The sequence below is a fragment of the Festucalex cinctus genome, chromosome 21 (genome assembly GCF_051991245.1).
Source record: "Festucalex cinctus isolate MCC-2025b chromosome 21, RoL_Fcin_1.0, whole genome shotgun sequence".
Taxonomy (NCBI): domain Eukaryota; kingdom Metazoa; phylum Chordata; class Actinopteri; order Syngnathiformes; family Syngnathidae; genus Festucalex; species Festucalex cinctus.
Genome location: NC_135431.1, coordinates 18,734,728 through 18,754,576, shown reverse-complemented (window position 1 = coordinate 18,754,576; position 19,849 = coordinate 18,734,728). Strand labels below are relative to the sequence as shown.

Sequence of the window (19,849 nt, the reverse complement as noted above, 5' to 3'; positions counted from 1 at the left end):
GGAGGAAAAAAAACAAAAGACCACACGGATGCATAAACCAAGCTTGAGCCCGCATAAAGTTGAACTGTATAGAACGTGCCACAGACGATCTTGCCGATCTGTCAGCTTTATGAGATCGTCAACAAATTAAAGTTCTTAACGATCTAATATTGTGTATATATCGCTCACCCCTACTTCCCGCAAAAATCGGATTTCATGTGCTTTGTGACTGTTCAGACTACTCAAGAGCCATCCACTTTCAATCTGGATGGGCTAAAAATCGGATTTGGGCTGCCAGTTTGAACAAGGCCTTCGATAGTGTGAGAAGCTCGGTCATCCAGAAGGGACTCAGCGTTGCTCTGCTGCTCTTCCACGTTGAGATGAGGTGGCTCGGGCATCTGGTTAGGATGCCTTCTGGATGCCTCTCTGGTGAGGTGTTCCGGTCATGTCCCACCAGGAGGATGCTTCAAGAATGACCAAGAACACGCTGGAGAGACTACAACTCCCGGCTGGCCTGGGAACGCCTTGGGATCCCAATGGAAGAGTTGGAAGAAGCGGTTGGGGAGGTGTACGTTTGGACTTCCCTGCTAAAGCTGCTGCCTCTCACTACCATGTTTGACCGCTGGTATAGTGTGTTTTTTTTTTTTTTTTTTTTTTTTGTCTTGTCTGAAATGCTGTCACATTTAGGACAAGATTTAAATAACATATAATAATATTTGTTTTTTAAATTTATTTATTTATTTACTTATGATCTTAAAGTGGGGACACTACAAAAAAGTAAGAATTTGAGACATTATCACGGCAAAGTATAGAACATGTAGAGAGAAAAGGTGTTTTTAGATAACATAGTATTGCAGCCACACTATCATAACGCAATGACAAACTTGCCATCTGTCTTCTCTTGCTCTCCCCTGTCTCTCATTTTTTCCTGCCTTTCCATCTGTATGTGATTTAGGCACACTGGCTCAGGCAGTGGGGGAGGGAAGTTTCACCAAGTGAGAAGATTCAGAGCTGGCAACAAGGGAGAGAAAGGGAGGAAGTTCACACAACTTTGTTTATTCTACTCAGCCTGGGCTAGAACTAGTCGCAGTGACAATTCAAGACATTGAAGGGGTGGGAAAGTGGAGCACAGAGCTACACAGAGACTCTCCCACTGTCTGACTATACCGACAGACAGAAGGAAGTCCACTAAGTAAAAACAGAATATGGCTACTAAATCGATGCACTACCTCTGCCTTTTCTACATTCTCTATGGGATTGGCACTTCTTCTGCTGTCAGGTTTGGAAGAGATCAAGAGACATCATTGAAAGTAAGACATGTAACGTAATGTGTTTTCTTAACCATGCTTGACAACATTGACTTTTGACACCACTGCAATTGTATTCAGTGTGTACACAGTTTATGCAGGATGGATGTTGGTAAATATTAGTATGGTGCTATTTTGAGTTGTATTGCTTTGTTTTGGAAATTCCCTTATGGTTATACTTTGAGATTTGGAATGAGCATGTCATTAGAGGAGCCTAAAAACTCTCTAGTTAGTGCGTCCACCATTGCCATGTTCCTTTGCCCCACCCTGACTAACGGAAAGCAAAATACTGTATTTACTTTTTTCTATTGGTATATTGTCATAAAATTCTGCACTGTATTGTTATCATTCCAAAGCCCATTGTACAATTGGAATCTATTTTACAGAAATTTATTTTTATGATCTTTATTGATAATGTTTATGCACAGAATTTCAAATTGCGTATTCACTGACAGTCTTCCATGGAACTGACGCATAAAATATATGCACTGTACTCCAAATACTACAAGAATAAAGCCATGAATGGTAAAATCTTCCTTTGCTCATCCACATTCACATCCTTCTCATATTTGAGTCACATCATGTGGATGAATTCATGACTTAATTTTGTTGTATAGTATTTAATTTAAGATTAAAAAAAGTATTTTGTTGCATGATACACATACTGTACTGATTATAGACCTTGTTTTTTGTATTATATTTGTACCAATGTATATAGAAAATCAATGTGATTAGAACTTCACAATGAATGAATTTGTAATTGAATCTAATGTTCAAATTCTTGCGTTAAATAGGATTTTCAGCGGTAGCTTGTTACCAAACATGGAAAAAAAAATTCCTCACAGCATGACCGATGAGGATTTCTTCACTGTCCATTTGTCTCAGTCTTCTTTCTGAGTGGAAGGCTCACTCCCACAAACGCTCTGTGTGCAGTTAGGATGACATTCTCATGACCTTACATCCCCCCCCCCCCCCCCCCCCCCCTCATTTTAAGGACCTTCCGGAGGCGTTCATATGAATAAATTCCGAGTTAAAGCACCCCTGCAATGGTGACAGGAGTCGGCTTCATATGGTTATTAATGTAAAAATGGCATTTAATCAAAAGAATGATTTGATGAAAAAATATCTTCGGAAACAGAGAAACATAAACATCAATTTCATATTAACACACACAACCAAACCAAAGCTTAATCACATTACAAGATTTTTTTTATTTATTTATTTTTTAAACAAAACAACACTCTGGAGATTGTACTATAAGCTGACTGCATGGTGAAGAGACTTCAAGTTTCAAAAGATAGGGCATGGCTCCAAAAGATCAGCGACGGTGTTGACTCGAAGGAACACTCATTTGTGGAAACAAGACATGTTTTTGTGTTTAATACTATTTTGGCTATGCCTCACACACGGACAGCTTCAGGACATACCAAAGCCAAAAGAAGTTAAAAGAAGTTTGAACAATTGAAAGACTGTGACTTGTTGAATGTCATCTTTGTTATCCAACAGAAGGAGAACAGTGGGAGGGACACTCTGATGTCAAATAGTTACTGAGTGTGGTCACTTCTGATGCTTAGGGGCCCTATATTTGTACCCAGTGCAAACCTAGAGCAAATCACAGTCTAACTGTGCACATGGGTGGACTTTACTTTCTTTTGGTATTCATCTAGACTTGCACAAGCAGAATTAGGCATCACTGGGAATTTGTGACATTGTTCGCCGTTGTGGAGTCGAATGTAGCGATTTCCGGCCATTCATACCAGTATCCCTCATTTGCATTAAAATCATGGCGGTAGGAGCGCACGTCATTCTCCACATTGCGAATGCAAATCGACTCACTGGGCTCCGAGGGATGAGATTGAGTAATGATAATTTGTTCAATCAATGGATTTTTCCAATGATTCAGAAGGATTGTCTCACACTATTGTCATATTTATAAATGAAATAAACGTCTGCAGCATACCGATCCGTCTGAAGATGACCAAAATCACATATTTAGACCTGCTTTTACTGAGTCTAAAATTGAGTTTACTGTCTTTGACCAAATTGCCAAATGAGCGTGAGTGAGTCAGCTGTGGCCGTCGGAACACCCGGAGAGACACGAAACAACCCCGAACATGATATACGAGACTTGCACAAACATTGAGATGCGGTCGTTTTTATGTTGAGCGTACGTGTGTCGTGTACTGGAGGTTGAATCCCAAAGCGCAGACACAAGGTTTTAACTATTTATTCACATCGAGAGGCGTAGAACAAAACTGACTAGACGAGAAACAAAAGAGAGTTGCACAGAGGGACAGGAAGTAATAATCCGGTGAAACAGACACACTTCTCAGACTGCACAGACAGTGAATCGATCTGATTGGTTGTAGCAAAAAAACAAAAAAAAAAGACTAAAAAAAACGACATCACAAAGGTCTAACATCGCCTAAAGGATTAAAGATTGACATCACATAGCCTAACACTTGTTGAAACTAGATGATGGTTATATGATGGTTACATCAGTTCAAAACAGACGCTTGACCTCACTGTCGTGAACCCAACATAAGAGGTCATAAACTCAAACTTAACCCTGCCGTGACCCCAGAGATGACAACGTGCGCCCGTCAACGAAAATAAAGCCCTAAATGTTTTAATTCATATAATTTCCCCTGAAGAATGATGTATAATGTTTTCCAACATATTACATAAATATTTTTAGCCAACATTACATTTACATTGTTGTACAGGTGTCAAGTTAGGAATTAAATATTTATTGTGCTGGAATCCATGGCATTCTTTCGCTCTTTTTCGCTTCATATTTATTCATCCTCTTGCACAACATGTATGCATGTGCACAGGTGCACCATGTTGAACAAAGACATACAATTAAAGAAAACAAGGCTGTGAAACGTGGCCACAACAAGCTAACTTCTGAAGAACATCATAGACAAAGCAGCAGGAAGTTAAGCTACATTCCCAAAGACCTCCGCGAGGTCAAGTCCAACAGGAAGCATGACAGTATTGTTCAATACAATAGAGGCATCAGAATATTTAGAGAAAGATGCTTTCAGATAAAAATTACGCGTAAAAAATTACTTATTTCTCCCATTTTCAATCAAGAAAATTCACTCAATTGCCAATCTTTGAATATAGAATAAAAAGTTGTACGCAAAGCTAAAGATGAGAGTAGACCAAAGTGAGAGACTTCCTTTTGTGGTCCTGGAACTCACTTGGGAAAGAAAAAACAAACAAACTCATTTTCTGTCAGGTTTGTAGTTCGGTATACCTATAAATATTTTTTTCAGCCATGCTATATAGAGCCGCAGATTTGCACACCTAAAATGACCCACCACCCTCCCCTCCTGCACAACATAGGTTTTTGAATTTACATTTGTCAGTAAGCGAAATTTGAGGCTTGGTAATGACTTGATTTAAATTAGTCATGAACATGAAAAGTAATATTTTCCACATGAACAATAAATATCCTCACAAGCTAGATTGATAATTGTGATTGGGAGTTTTTCACATTACAAATACTGCGAGAATTCAGCTTGCTGGCATGAACAATACTATTTTTACAATGTACAGTATTTCAATTGTTATTTCATCATGCTCCAGATACTGATGGATTGACTGTCTTTATGGGAGCTCATGTGCGCTTTTGCTCCCATATAACTCAAACTCTGGCTTTAGATCATGTTGGAGCACAGCAGACCCTTCCTGACCATCTGCTAAATCTCCTATAAGCACTTCAACCCCCTTCCCATGCATTCTCTACTGCCTAAGCGCTGCAGCTGTTTGACACGTCATACTGCGGTCAAAGAGCCAAGGTCTGAACCGGGTCCAAACACTTTAGGTGACTTTAGAAATGGTAAATAACAGATACTGTGTCCCAAATGTGATTCATCACTGTTTTGGACAGTCTTTTGGAGAGGAATGGAAACCATCTTTTTTTTTTTAGATGGTTTCATGTTTAGATGTGGCTCATCTACATGTACAGTTTACGTTCAAACATTGAAATGGTCTTGCCCTGTCTGTCAGATGGGCCTTTTGTGTTGGTCGCATTTTAGGTGGAATTGTTGTCCATTTGAAACCTGCCTTAAAAACACCACAAGAACATAACACGTTTGACAGAACATAAAGGCTTTAGCCCTTATTTAAGTGTCTCGCTTATTTTTATTTATAATTTTGACATTGTCCTTCATTTTTTTTGTTTAATTGTCTTGTGTTAAGGTTTCATTTTTATCTACAGTTCGGCAGTGGTTGTTTTTAAAGTGCTCTTTAAACAACATGAATGTTTGATACCACTTTTTTCCAGACCAATATCAGTATGAGTACTGAAAGCTTGAGGAGTCACCGATACCAATATCAAGTACCACTAATACTTTTGGTAACATTTCTATTAATTAAACCAATAACAGATAAATCCAGTGCCCAGAAAAGGTCCCGATCAAAATTTCAACCAATACTGGTTTCGGCCACTATAGCGAGTACTCAATACCTTGAAATAAGGCCGGTATTGGCCCGATACTATACGCCGTATCGGTACTCGCCCTCCCCTAATAAATGTTATCGAGTAGAGTTAAGTTACTTTTCGTTCTTGTTTTGCTGTAGTTCAATAGTTGCTTTGTGTAGTTCTTGTGTTTTTTTCCCCTTCTTTTCTGTGTTGTCTATGCTCTTGTTGATTGAGTATTCTGCATATTGTTTTAAGTGCTATCTGCTTAAAAATAACAGCATATCTCAAGGGCTTACTTCTACTAAGAAAAAACATGTATGAATGACTGTTTTATTATTTAATATTGCTATTGTTGTTTCTGCATATATATCTGCAGTTTTTTTGCAAGGGAACACAAATTATTATTTTTTTCCCCTACCATGTCACCACTAAATATCATTATACACTATAGTTCATTGTCTTTTAATGGATTTTTAAAATGATCTTTATTCTTGTTCACTCCTCAGGTTTGCGCTAAAGGATTTTTCCTGAGTGAGCAAAACAAATGCTTACCTTGTAACTGCAAAGGACATGCACATCATTGTGAGGACATCACGGGCATTTGCATTGTAAGTTGAGCATCATAAAAGTCATTTGTAGACTACACAGTATATTTGTAATGACATTAGACCGTTTTTTAAAAGGAAACATGCATCTTTTTTTTTTCTGCATGAATTGGTCCAAAAAATTTCACATCAACAGCAAAATGCAGTCCCCTCATGCTAATACCACACAAGTGGTATGTGTTCCCATGTTGTTATTGGACACCATGCAAACATTCACAGTGCAAGAGAGAAAAGTATGTGAACCGCAAGTCGAATGACTTAGTTAGCCAGCCTAGGTAACATATTGGAGGAGTTTAACACTGTCCTAAACAGTTAACAGTTTTGAGTTTGGTGTTCTCAGGAATAATCCCAATTCAGGCTTTGCACATGTTGATCGATATATAGTTATTTATTTCACATTTCTGCAGATATTTGATTATATCTTTTTATGAAACAACACTGAGGAAATGACACTTTGACACAAGCAGTCAATGCACAGCTTACATAACAGGGCATGATCCCTCCGAAAACTGGGACGCAGGGCAGTATTCCAACATCATATCAATAATATTAATGACCCATAAACACACCTCCACGATGACCGCTGCCTTGCTAAAGAGGCTGATGGTAAAGATGACGGACTGACCCAGCATGTATCCCGACCTAAACCCCTTTGAACATCTCTGGGGCATCCTGAAAAGGAAGGTGGAGGAGAATAAGGTCTTGAATATCCTCCATTGTCATTGATGTCAGAAGTGGAAGAGGATTCCAGTGGAAACCTATGAAGCTCTGGGGAACTCCAAGAAAGTTAAGGCAGTGCTGGAGAATAATGGTGGCTACTAGGGGTGTTAAAAAAAAAATCGATTTGGCAATATATCACATTATTACAGCTCGCAATTCTCGAATCGATTCAATAGGCAGCCGAATCGATTTAAACATCAATTTTTGATGGAAAAATATTCAACTAAACGTCTTACTTAGGGTTAAGATTCACACCTTAAGCATGGAAGAATGTTATATTCATGAAACAGATTACAACCTGTTTGTTAAATACAGTGGCTCTCAGTTGTAAGACTGAAGTTTCAGATAAATAAACATTTTCATACAAATCTTATGCTGCGTTCTCGCCAAAAGCGAGGGATGGCGATTCGGCGGCGCGTTTGCATTGTAGTCAATGGAGTTCGCGCGCAACGGAACGAAAGTGCGTGGGGCGGCGCGGAGGACGCGTTTCGCGCGTTGGGACGCGGTGCACAGCAGCGAAAATCCGCACATTCGTGACGAAAATCCGCACATTCGCATATTCGTCAAAGTAAAAAAAAATGTAACTTTTTCCGCGTTTCGCCTCGCGGTAGCCAATCGGCTTCGAGTACGGGCCACGTCACGCACAGCGTCTTCTCTATTGTCACCCCGAGCACAACAACACGGCCAGCCATGACAGAATGATGATCAAGAAAGTGCTGGTAAGTCTGTTTACTTGCTTTTGGACTGTACCGAGTTAGCAGCAGTGCTCATTATTAATGCCAAAGCTATTTTTAGCACAAATGCCAGCCGCCCGATTGCCACTAAAAAAGCGAAAATGCTATCACGTACCTCAAAAGAGGAGAAAATAGTGCCACGGGCACTTTAGTCCCAGGAAAGAGGTGAAAGTATTTGGCGGCGCCCACTTTTTGTTGACTCGCTAAAGTGCTCCACTTCCTTGTTCACCAAGGAACACGCCTCCTCCGCTCCGGTGCACTCGAAAGCGCGAATGATTGGCAATCATTCCAAAAACACTCTACTAAAAAATTGCAACAATCGACTTATAAATTCATATCGGGATTAATCGGTATCAAATCGAATCGTGACCCATGAATCGTGACACGAATCGAATCGTCAGGCACTAAGGCAATTCACACCCCTCGTGGCTACACAAAACATTGACACTTTGGGCATTTTCACCTCTGTTGCCAGGGGTGTAGTGGTATTTTGAGGGAACAAAACATTTACACTGTTTATAAAAGCTGTACAGTGACGACTAAAGTAGAGCACTGTTGCTACTTTCCCTAGGAGTGACCATCCTGTAACAATGACTGCTCGAGCACAGTGCAAACTACAATGAAAAGAAAAATGCAAGTGTCAGCTATAGAATGAAAGAAAGCTGTCTTTTTGCTGTCCCAGGTCCTGCATGTAGTGAGAGAGAAGCGGTTTCCACAATTATCAAAAACCCTAACCTCAACCCGATTGAGATTTTGTGGCAGGACCTCAATACAGCAATTCATACAAAACATTCCAAAAATATTACTGAACTGAAGCAGTTTTGAGAGGAGGTCAAAAATTCATCCAAACTATTGTGCAACTACAGTAAGCAAATTGGTGATGTTATTGCTGCCAAAGGAGCTTCAACCAGCTATTAAAGCCTACGGTTCATATAATTTTCTCAACCTGCACTGACACATGTTTTCATTGGAAGCAAAATTTGTGGGGTTAATTTAAAGGCACTATGTTTTATTCTGAAATCTACATTTTTATTTTTGTTTTTAGACTGCAAGGAATTATCAGACTCAATAGACCTGGTTTTATTTCGTAGACTTTATAAACTCAAACCAGGTCCAGAGCAGTGCTAGTTGCTGAGATGGTTTTTACTTGTGACAATATCAATCATGTTAATTTGCTATCTGAGTAGGGCAAACTCATGGTACTCGTCCCCTTTCAGAATTGCAGCGATCACAGTATGGGTGATTTCTGCGAGATGTGCGAAGATGGCTACATGTTGGTACCAAGCCAGGTTGGACGCCATAGCTGCCAACCCTGTGCCTGCCCTCTGTCCGTCCCTTCAAATAAGTATGCCTGTCTGTACTTTAAACTCAACCTGAAAGTACTGTAATTGCTTTGCAGTGTGTAATATCTGATGTAATTTGCCTGTGTTTTCTGGCCAGTTTTGCAGTCCATTGTGACAGGCAAGGTGACATTCAACGGTGCAAGTGCAAAGAGGGTTATGCTGGACATGTCTGTGAGAGGTGAGTGCTGGGTAGGCTTACAGTATGTTGGCACAGCATTCAACACGTGTCATCCAAGGACGTCAACAAGCAACTATGCATAGCGAAATTGACATCGACAATGGATGTAGTCTCACACCCCGTTGACTTTCAGCGCATACTATACTGCCCTGCAATCATCCTGTTTATTTATTTATTTATTTTTTAATTTTTTAACATAGTGTTCTTAAAGCTACGTAGATAACACTGTAGACAAAACTTAATGCTTTTGTTTTTACTCGCTCACACAAACTCAAAATAGTGATTGTACATGCATCTTGAAAATACAAATCTCTCTGCGCTGAAATGAATGATTTCACTCCCGCAGACATGAAAGTTAATTTGAATCCTCCAATAATGCATTTTACTATGTTCAATCAGATCCAGAGCTTCCCTTTCATACGTGTTCTACGTGTACAGTATTACTGTATAGCCTACTGTTAAAATAAATAACAATAGATGTGTTGTAAGATTGCCACATCACTCACTGTTATCCTATAGTAATATACTGTAATGCAAAATACAGTACTATACTGTTTAAAGAAATTACAGTTGGTGCATTGTAAAAGAACAATAAAATACTGGCATCCCCGCTGCCAGTATTTGCTCTTTTACAGTGACATTCTTAATACCGCGTTCTCACCGAAAGCGAGGGATGGCGATTCGGCGCCGCGTTTGTGTTGTAGTCAATGGAGTTCGCGCGCAACGGAACGAAAGTGCGTGGGGTGACGCGGAGGACGCGTTTCGCGCGCTGGGACGCGGTGTGCAGCAGCGAAAATCCGCACACTCGTGACGAAAATCCGCACATTCGCATATTTGTCGAAGTTCAAAAAATTTTACTTTTTTCGCGTTTCGCCTCGCGGTAGCCAATCGGCTTCGAGTACGGGCCACGTCACACACAGCGTCCTCTCTATTGTCACCCAGAGCGCAACAACACGGCCAGCAGTGACAGAATGATGATCAAGAAAGTGCTGGTAAGTCTGTTTACTTGCTTTTGAACTGTACCGAGTGAGCAGCAGTGCTTATTATTAATGCCAAAGCTATTTTTAGCATAAATGCTGGCCGCCAGATTGCCACTAAAAAAAGCGAAAGTGCCTCAAAAGAGGAGAAAATAGTGCCACGGCTGTTTTGTCCCAGGAAAGAAGTGGAAGTAGTTGGCGGCGCCCACTTTTTGTTGACTCGCTAAAGTGCTCCACTTCCTTGTTCACCAAGGGACACGCCTCCTCCGCTCCGGTGCGCACGACAGCGCGAATGAGCAGCAATCGTTCCAAAAACACTATACGCGAATGAAGCATTCCACTTTGCCTTTTCGGATTTGGTGAGAACGTAGCATTACAGTGCAGTGTATGATTACTGTCTCCATTTTCATGTCGCACACACACACACACACACACACACAGTCTGTCAAAAGCAGCTTTAGCATTTTTTTTCTTTATTTATATGTTCATAATTAAAAACGTATAAACTCAATAGCAAACAAAGTGAATTTTCAAAACTTTTTGGATAGTAAGAGAGTCAAATAATAACAAAACAAAACACAAAAGTTTACTTTTTGCTTCATTGTAATAACTGCATTTTCCTCTATCCAGGTGTGCCCCGGGTTACTATGGCATGCCGATGACAATTGGTGGCTCCTGCAAGCGATGTGACTGCAATGACAACTCCGACCCAAACCTGATCTTTAATTGGTGCCACAATGTGACGGGCCATTGCCAGCACTGCTGGGGAAACACTGCCGGGCCGAATTGTGAGAGGTGTGCGTCGGGTTTCTACGGTGATGCCATCGGTGCCAAGAACTGCAGAGGTTCGGAGGCCATTGTGAATGTTAACACGGTGATTTAAATGCATGATGGCCACATAATAGACCTGAGTGAAGGTAGAACTCTTTGGGAAACTCTAATTTTGTTAACATCACTCAATAAAGCATTTGGGAATTGAGTGGACACTGATGGTTAAAGCTTTGGAGTGGAATTTCTAATTGTTGCTTGCTGTACAACTTCAGTTGCTAATCAGTTCCAGAAACCATTTGAAATGTGGATGAGAGGGTGACACGGGAGTGGATTTTCACTCTCAGCCCATCCCACTCCCACAGCAAAAATCCCATTATGTCCCAGTGCTAGACTACGGAAGCGTATTGCATTCACTTGAAAAAAAACAACAAAAAAACTCTCCTGTTTTTCTGACTAATTTTTTTGGAGGAGCTTTGTTTTTTTAAGTATTTTTTTTTTCTGTTTTCCTGAATAGTTTTTTTCTGTTTTACTGAATACTTTTTTCTGTCATAAAAAAATATCTTTTTTGTTGGACCTCCAAATGACTTGTTGCAGACCACTGACATGTATATATGACTGGATAACTGATAGCCCATACACGCCAGTGCAAGCCGTTGAAGTCACAGGGCAGCCATCTTGTTACTCCCCCCCCAAATAATAAATAACTAAAAAATACTCTAAAAAAACAGAAGTTGGTGCTCTGTTTTTCGGAATAATTTTTTTTTGGAATCATTTTTTAATATATTTTTTTAAATAATAGGGGGGGGGGGGGACCCTGTTTTTCGGAGTAATTTTTTTCCCCCTGTTTTTTGGAGTAATTTTTTTCTTCTTTTTTTCGGAATTTTTTTATGACAGAAAAAAAATATTCAGTACCAGCGGGATTCGCGAAAAAATGTGAGCCTCTACTGTGGACTCATCAGACCACAGCACAATTTTCCACTTTGCGTCAGTCCCTCACAGATAAGCATGGGCCCAGAGAAGCCAGCGACGTTTCTGTGTGTTGTTGATATATGGGATTTGCTTGGTGGTAGAATTTCAATTTGCATTTGTAGATGTAGCGATACGTACAAAGATTTCTCAGGATTCTTTGAATCTTTTTTAATTATGGACCGTAGATGATGAAATCCCTCCCTCCCCGTGAACATTATTATATCTTGTCTTTGTAGTATATTCAATCAAGCATAGGTTGTAAAGGATTTGCAAAACATTGTAACAATTTTATTTATGTTTTGTACAATGTCCCAACTTCATTGGAATAGGGGTGTGAATTGAAGTTGGCCCATTAATAGATTAAGGACTCTTGAGCAAAATTGTTTTATATTATCAACAAAAATATGTCACACAAGGTTTTTAATGAAGTGTAGCTTCTCTTTTGAGGAATTGCAATTCCAAAAATAAACTTTTTACAATGCCTGTGATGTAACGTGAACTCTAACACAATTCTGTGCGTCCTGTGTCTATCCCAGAGTGTGAGTGCAATAAATGTGGCACATCCTCATGTGATGACAGGACGGGAGTGTGTCACTGTAAACCAGGCGTCACCGGCCAACTCTGTGACCGCTGTGAGGTAAGACAAACCTGGGTCAGCTGGTATTTGGTACATCAAGAAAAATAATTTGATTTTTTGAGTTAATTGGAAGAAATATAGTTACAGTAATAGTATAAGTACGTAATTCGATTTTACAGAAATCCCGCTGAGGATGTGGCTGATGAAAAATAGGATAAAAATAAGACATAGCACCAACCCTTCCCATTGCGTTCGCCGATCAGCCTGGACATCATCATTTGCACGGGATACATTAACATTCCGTTATGCTATATGAAAATCCACAAGCACATTTATACATATGCCCACATCAACCTATGAAAATATAAAGATCGCACAATAATTTGGATTTTATGGACATTAAATGAATGAATGACATCATATATCTCTCCGCTCAGAAGGGAAACATCAAAAACCTGCAGGACTCTGGCCCAGGGTGGCCCTCAAGGACCGAGTTTTCCCATCCCTAATGTAGAAGATATAGATCTTGTCACCCAGGTGCAGTCATTAATTTTTCTAAACCTACCGTGAAGAGAAAGGTTGGCGACAAGAACAGACAATTTCAAGAATATCAGGAGAATTATTATTATTTTTTGCTTAGCACAGAACATCCTATCTTGAATGCACAGAGAAATTTGAGGTGATCAGGAAATCAGATGTCATAACTGAAATTAGATATGCTGACGAGTATGCAACAAACCAGGGAATACTTTGAAGATTTCCATAATTCCACCGATATGCCTTCCTATGAGGAGTCTGGGGTCCCTGAGGTCTGTTATCCTAACTTTGGGTTGAAATCACTGTGGTGGTTTAAAAAAAAAAAAAAAAAAAAAAAGCTTGTCGGTGACACGACCCTGTGGGTTCGGATGATATCCGCCTGAAGTTCCTAAAGGCTTTACATTTTCTGGGAATGTCTTGGATGCAGAGATGACAAATCCTGGTCCAGGAAGTAAAAACCCTTCCACAGTTTGTCTTTAGCTACAGGTCCTTCTTCTCAACTGGCAGGTAAAGGAGCTTCCCAGGCACCTGTGGCTAAAGCTGAGCTGTGGAAAGCTTTGGTTTTCAGTCTGACCAGAGCATTAGAATTATGGTGAGAAGCCCTGTCATCCCGGAGGAGCTCACTGCTCATCCATATTGAGAGGAGCCAGATAAGATCACTCAGACACATGATCGTGGTTGTACTCACCCAACCCCACTCCCAGACACCTCAAAAAACAAAACTAAACTCATGACCATATTAACAAATGACTGGGATCAGAATAAAAGACAAAACATCACTGGGGGTGCCATCTGCACCAAGAGCAGCACCCACAACCGCCAGGGCACTGCGGAGGAGGTGTGGGAGGAATGGTCAACCTTCACTAGTCGCAGCTAACCACTCCTCTTGGGGCAGAGGCCTCAGAGGCACACTAAGAGTAAAAATAATGAAACCCAGTAAAAACATAAAACAGATAAATAATAGGTAACATGGAGATAAAAGTAGATACATAAAACTATATAGAAAAGTAATTTAATTTCCACTAAAAGCTAAATTAAAAAGGTAGGTCTTGACCATATGAACGTTCTCTGTGGCTATGAGGTCCTCCAGCAGAGGCGAGGGTTGTTGTTCGAAAAGGACGCTTATTTGTCCTGACTGGGAATGACTCAGAGCCGTTGTCGTACAGCGACCATGAGAGCTCATATGGTCTAAGACAGGGGTGTCAAACTCGTATTAGCTCAGGGGCCACATGGAGGAAAATATATTTCCAAGTGAGGCGGATCGCTAAAATCTAGGGATGTAACGATAATAGCAATATCGTGATATCGCGATATTAAGACTGCCACATATATCATCGTCGTCATGTCACGATATTAAAAGCAGCCCATCTTTTAAAAAAGTCAGGTTGATTTCCATTTGTGCAGTTCTAGCACCCTCTGGTGGCTACTTTTTTTTTTTTTTTTTTAGTGCAGTATCCATCCATCCATCCATTTTCTTGACCGCTTATTCCTCACAAGGGTCGCGGGGGCTGCTGGCGCCTATCTCAGCTGGCTCTGGGCAGTAGGCGGGGGACACCCTGGACTGGTTGCCAACCAATCGCAGGGCATTTTAGTGCAGTATAATTTACATAAGGCATGTTTTGGCCCTTATATGTTTAAAATCCACGCTAATGGTCAGATGAAGGGGAACGTAATATGCTTGTGAAATGAGTCACTAAGTGGAGGAACTCAATAAGTGTGCCCATTAGCAAGTAAGTGACTCAATATTAAGTCTTATTAGAGATTGTAGGTTGTTTATATGCAATGCTGTAACGTACAAAAGCACACTTGTGGGTTTTTATAGTATAAGTTTTTTTACATTATATTTATATAAAATGTTACCTTTTTTGTATCGCCAACCTCCCCACAATATTGTGATAATTATCGTATCGTGACCTTCATATCGTGATAATATTGTATCGTGATGTTTGGCTAGCATTACATTACTAGTAAAATCATTGTATATATATATATATATATATATATATATATATATATATATATATATATATATATATATATATATATATATATTAAATTGCTGTCAATTATACACAGATTTTCGGTATTTGCGGGCCAGTTCAGCCCTAACTTGCGGGATGCAACTGTAAATATATCCATCCATCCATTTTCTTGACCGCTTATTCCTCACAAGGGTCGCGGGGGGTGCTGGCGCCTATCTCAGCTGACTCTGGGCAGTAGGCGGGGGACACCCTGGACTGGTTGCCAGCCAATCGCAGGGCACACAGAGACGAACAACCATCCACGCACACAAGCACACCTAGGGACAATTCGGAGCGCCCAATTAACCTGCCATGCATGTCTTTGGAATGTGGGAGGAGACCGGAGTACCCGGAGAAGACCCACGCGGGCACGGGGAGAACATGCAAACTCCACCCAGGAAGGCCGGAGCCTGGACTCGAACCGGAGTCCTCAGAACTGGGAGGCGGACGTGCTAACCACTCACAACGGTGCTGCCCACTGTAAATATAATGTCCCAAAAAATAACACAAATGCAAATGGAAGGAGGCAACACTGTGAGTTCCGGGAATGTTATATCTACCTATTTTGCATATACCTGTATGTTGCCGTTAATGAAGTTATAAGGACGTTAATCCTTGTCATCTGTGTAATTGAACGTGTGTCTTATTCAGCACGTTTGTGTTTGATTTATGTTGGTCTGTGTTTTTATTTTTTTCTAAACAAACTACCCTTTCAATTGTGTAAAACCAGAGCAATTCCGTGTACAAGTTACATTGCTCATTTTAGAATTGTTTGCGAAATTACAAATTTCTATGCTTTGATTGTGGCCGGTTGATTAATTGGTCCGACATTACTCTCGCGAAATCATCTCGCGGGCCGGATTAAACCCCTTTGCGGGCCTAATCCGGCCCGCGGGCCGTATGTTTGACACCCCTGTTCTAGCCTGTTCACTATCTTGTTAAATGTGAAGATTTCTATAAAGTCCATATGATAAATGTTATTGTGGCAATCACACTGTATCTTGTCATTTATTTGATAGTAACTTGTTAAAATATAAGTGGATTTCATTTAGCTACAGAATACTAATCAAATCAGCAATCGAATCAACTTCATTGTATATCTATCTGAATGGGCTGGCCACTTTATACTGGAAAGGTTGAAAGGTGAAAAAGGTTAAGAGCCCTTGGTGTAAAATACCACAAACAGTTTCTAGGTTCTAACATTGTTTTTTGTGCTTGTAATCCAGGAGGGTTACTCGGGTTTCTCCAGCTGCCAAGGCTGTCAGAGATGTGAATGCGGGCCAGCTTCTCTTCGTCCCACCTGTCATTCTCTCACTCACAGCTGTGTGTGCCGCCCGGGTGCCGGAGGTCGTTACTGTCAAAGGTGCCTCCCAGGCTTTTGGGACTATAGCCCCTCTGGCTGTAAGAGTAAGTTGTCCATAGATGATACAGTATGCAATTGTTCTCCAGTTCTCTTGACGAAACGGTCTTTCAACATCTGCCTCGAGTCCATCACATGGAGGAAATGTCTGAACATTGTGCACCCAATTACACACCCAGATACATTAAATGCCTTTCCAAAGATGTGAGGTTTTCTGAAAGAACATTAACTAGTGACTACTGCAAGGTCCCTATTGTATCTGTAGATTTTTTCTTTCTCTGAAATGAATTGCATTTTTGAGGACCTACACATGTACGAAAACTCACCAAACTTTGCACACTCGTCGGACCCGGTGAATAAAAAAAAAAAAAAAAAAAAAAAAACCTTTTAAAACCTCATCATTCTTGCCATTTTTGCCGAAAACGCCTAAAAAAGGTGCATCCAAAGTAAATTTGAAGCTGTTATTGAACCATTTGGAGTATCTGCATAGTTTTTTCTCCCAAACAGTCAGAATCAGTTTAAGTGCTACTGGCACTGAGTAAGGGAAGTCTGAATACAAAAAAAATAAATACAAATAAAAATATGTTCGTGTAATTGGTGACAAAGGGCAACCTTGGCGGAGTCCAACCCTCACTGGAAACGAATCCGACTTAGTGCCGGTAATGCGGACCAGACTCTGGCAACGGTTGTACAGGGACCGAAAAGCCCGTATCAGGGGGCCCAGTACCCCGTACTCCCGAAGCACCCCCCACGGGACTCCCCGAGGGACACGGTAGAACGCCTTCTCCAAATCCACAAAACACATGTGGACTTTCTGTTCCGATTCTGTTCAGAATTTTTATGGACAGAATTACTAGGCGCAGCCAAGGCGTTGAGGGGGTCCGGTTTGGTGGCCTCAGTATTGCATCTCTGCTCTTTGCAGCGGTTTGGAGCGGTTCGCAGCCGAGTGTGAAGCGGTTGGGATGAGGATCAGCACCTCCAAATCCGAGACCATGGTCCTCAGTCGGAAAAGGGTGGCGTGTCCTCTCCGGGTCGGGGATGAGATCCTTCCCCAAGTGGAGGAGTTCAAGTATCTTGGTGTCTTGTTCACGAGTGAGGGCAGGATGGAGCGGGAGATCGACAGGCGGATCGGTGCAGCGTCTGCAGTGATGCAGACTCTGTATCGGTCCGTCGTGGTGAAGAAAGAGCTGAGCCAAAAGGCGAAGCTCTCGATTTACCAATCGATCTACGTTCCAACCCTCACCTATGGTCACGAGCTGTGGGTCGTGACCGAAAGAACGAGATCCCGGATACAAGCAGCCGAAATGAGTTTCCTCCGCAGGCTGTCCGGGCTCTCCCTTATAGAGATAGGGTGAGAAGCTCGGTCATCCGGGAGGGACTCAGTCGAGCCGCGTTGAGCGAGCTGAGGTGGCTCGGACATCTGGTTCGGATGACTCCTGGACGCCTCCTTGGGGAGGTGTTCGGGGCATGTCCCACCCGCGGGAGGCCCCGGGGTCGACCCAGGACATGCTGGAGAGACTATGTTTCTCGGCTGGCCTGGGAACGACTTGGGATCCCGCCGGCGGAGCTGGTTGAAGTGACTGGGGAGAGGGAGGTCTGGGTTTCCCTCCTAAAGCTGCTGCCCCCGCGACCCAACCCGGATAAGCGGTAGAAGATGGATGAATGGATGTTCATGTAATTATTTTTCACAAAATCTGCCTTGAAAATGAACGTAGAATGGTGATTAGGATCTGAAAATACCACAGGATCAAAGCTCGAGGTCTTCCCTAATTCCAGTTCAGGTTTGACAATAATACTACAGAAAATAAGCATTTTACACATGATTTTCCAAAACAGGGGTCAAGAATTTGGGGGACCATTGAAATCCCAGGTCAAGTCTGATACCAATTCATTTTAAGGTTGTCATAAAAAAAATGGGGGAAAAAAAGGCTCAGCAGTGCCCCCTATAAATTTTAAAGAAGCAGCCCCTGTTACATTTCACCAAGATTTACGAAAAGTTGTAGAAGGAGCCCAAGACCTATAAAAAAGCCTCTTGGAGCCATATGCTAAAATGAACAACAAGTGACCTATGATCTTTTTGAATGTCCAATTTTTGGCACATTTTTGCTTTTGCTATAAAAACACACCTGTTTTCATCCGATTGATTTCAAACTTGGCCCTTCCCATCTGAAGATCTGGTACAACAACTCGGGGAGAATAATCTGGAGTTTTCAAAATACTATATGACGGGGCGGAGATATATTAATAGTCACGGCCTTAACGCACCTATATGATAAGAACAAGAAATATCTGCACCAAGACCGTTGAAGGGATCCAGATGATAATTTGTCAGAAAAGCATTAAGATGTTGATAATACCTCCAACCGAATATTGTGACTTTTTCGACAAAGGGCGTGGCAAAGTCTGATGATTCACCGTGACAACAAAAGGTGTTTTAACTTGACCCAGATGGCCGCCTCAAAATTTCACACTTTTGATGAGAGTCCAGGCCTGAAAACATCTACAAACGTATTTTTCGTCATAGTGATAGTGCCACCTACTGGCAAAAGGAAATGCATTTATTTTTTTCTTCTTGGATGTTTTGCTTCTAACCACATCAACCTCATATCAATAAAGTCAAGTCTAAGTCCAAGTCTAAGAGTGTTTAGGCTTTCAAGATGTTGAAATACTGTTGCCATGACAATGCATTGTTTGCCAAAAGAAAAAGAAAAAAAGAATGCTGATTCTTTAGGGTTTTAACATGGACAAAACCTCATGAAACTTTGCACACACATCACGCCTGGCAAAAATAATATTTTAATAGTTTATTTTGAGATTTTTCAAATTTCACAATTTTGCCCCATTTTTAGACTATTATTGAGGTCACTTTTTAAAGAACTCCTCCCACAGATTTTGTCCAATTGTTTTGAATCTGTGGGTGTTTCATCTTGATGTTTCTGAAGCAAAACTTTTCACCACGCCACATGGCATTGCTGTGGCTATGCGCTAAGTGAACTATGCTGATATGGGTCGTCTAAATATACGTGACAACTCATGAAATTTTGATTACAGATCAGGACTGGCACAATACAAAAAAACTCGTGTAAAGGTTAAAAAATCAAATAAATAATCACATTCTAATTTGCCAGTACCCTAATGTGCAAGTACCTCAAAATGGCCCGGGGGCCCTTTTAGCTGCTCGCAGCTCTAGTTTTACATTGTTCTCTCTGGTATCTTCTGCTATTCTGAAGCTGTCTATACATAGCTAGTATTAGCAAAGTTATGCTAATGTATAGTAACATCACACCACACAGCCAGATGCAAATTTAATAAATCTCTTTTTTTCCCCCCCATCCG

The 19,849-nt window shown here is 41.0% G+C and overlaps 1 protein-coding gene across 1 annotated transcript in view; it reads left to right on the top strand.

The window, feature by feature from the left end:
* Positions 1 to 1,084: 1,084 nt before the first annotated feature.
* Positions 1,085 to 19,849, top strand: part of lama4 (laminin, alpha 4) — a 136,511-nt gene continuing 117,746 nt past the window's right edge. Inside the window, exons 1-7 of the mRNA XM_077510561.1 lie at positions 1,085 to 1,289; positions 6,228 to 6,329; positions 8,998 to 9,125; positions 9,221 to 9,301; positions 10,909 to 11,123; positions 12,555 to 12,655; positions 16,380 to 16,560. Of these exons, the coding sequence (XP_077366687.1) occupies positions 1,185 to 1,289; positions 6,228 to 6,329; positions 8,998 to 9,125; positions 9,221 to 9,301; positions 10,909 to 11,123; positions 12,555 to 12,655; positions 16,380 to 16,560 (913 nt within the window). The 5' untranslated portion in view covers positions 1,085 to 1,184. The remainder of the gene's footprint in view (positions 1,290 to 6,227; positions 6,330 to 8,997; positions 9,126 to 9,220; positions 9,302 to 10,908; positions 11,124 to 12,554; positions 12,656 to 16,379; positions 16,561 to 19,849) is intronic.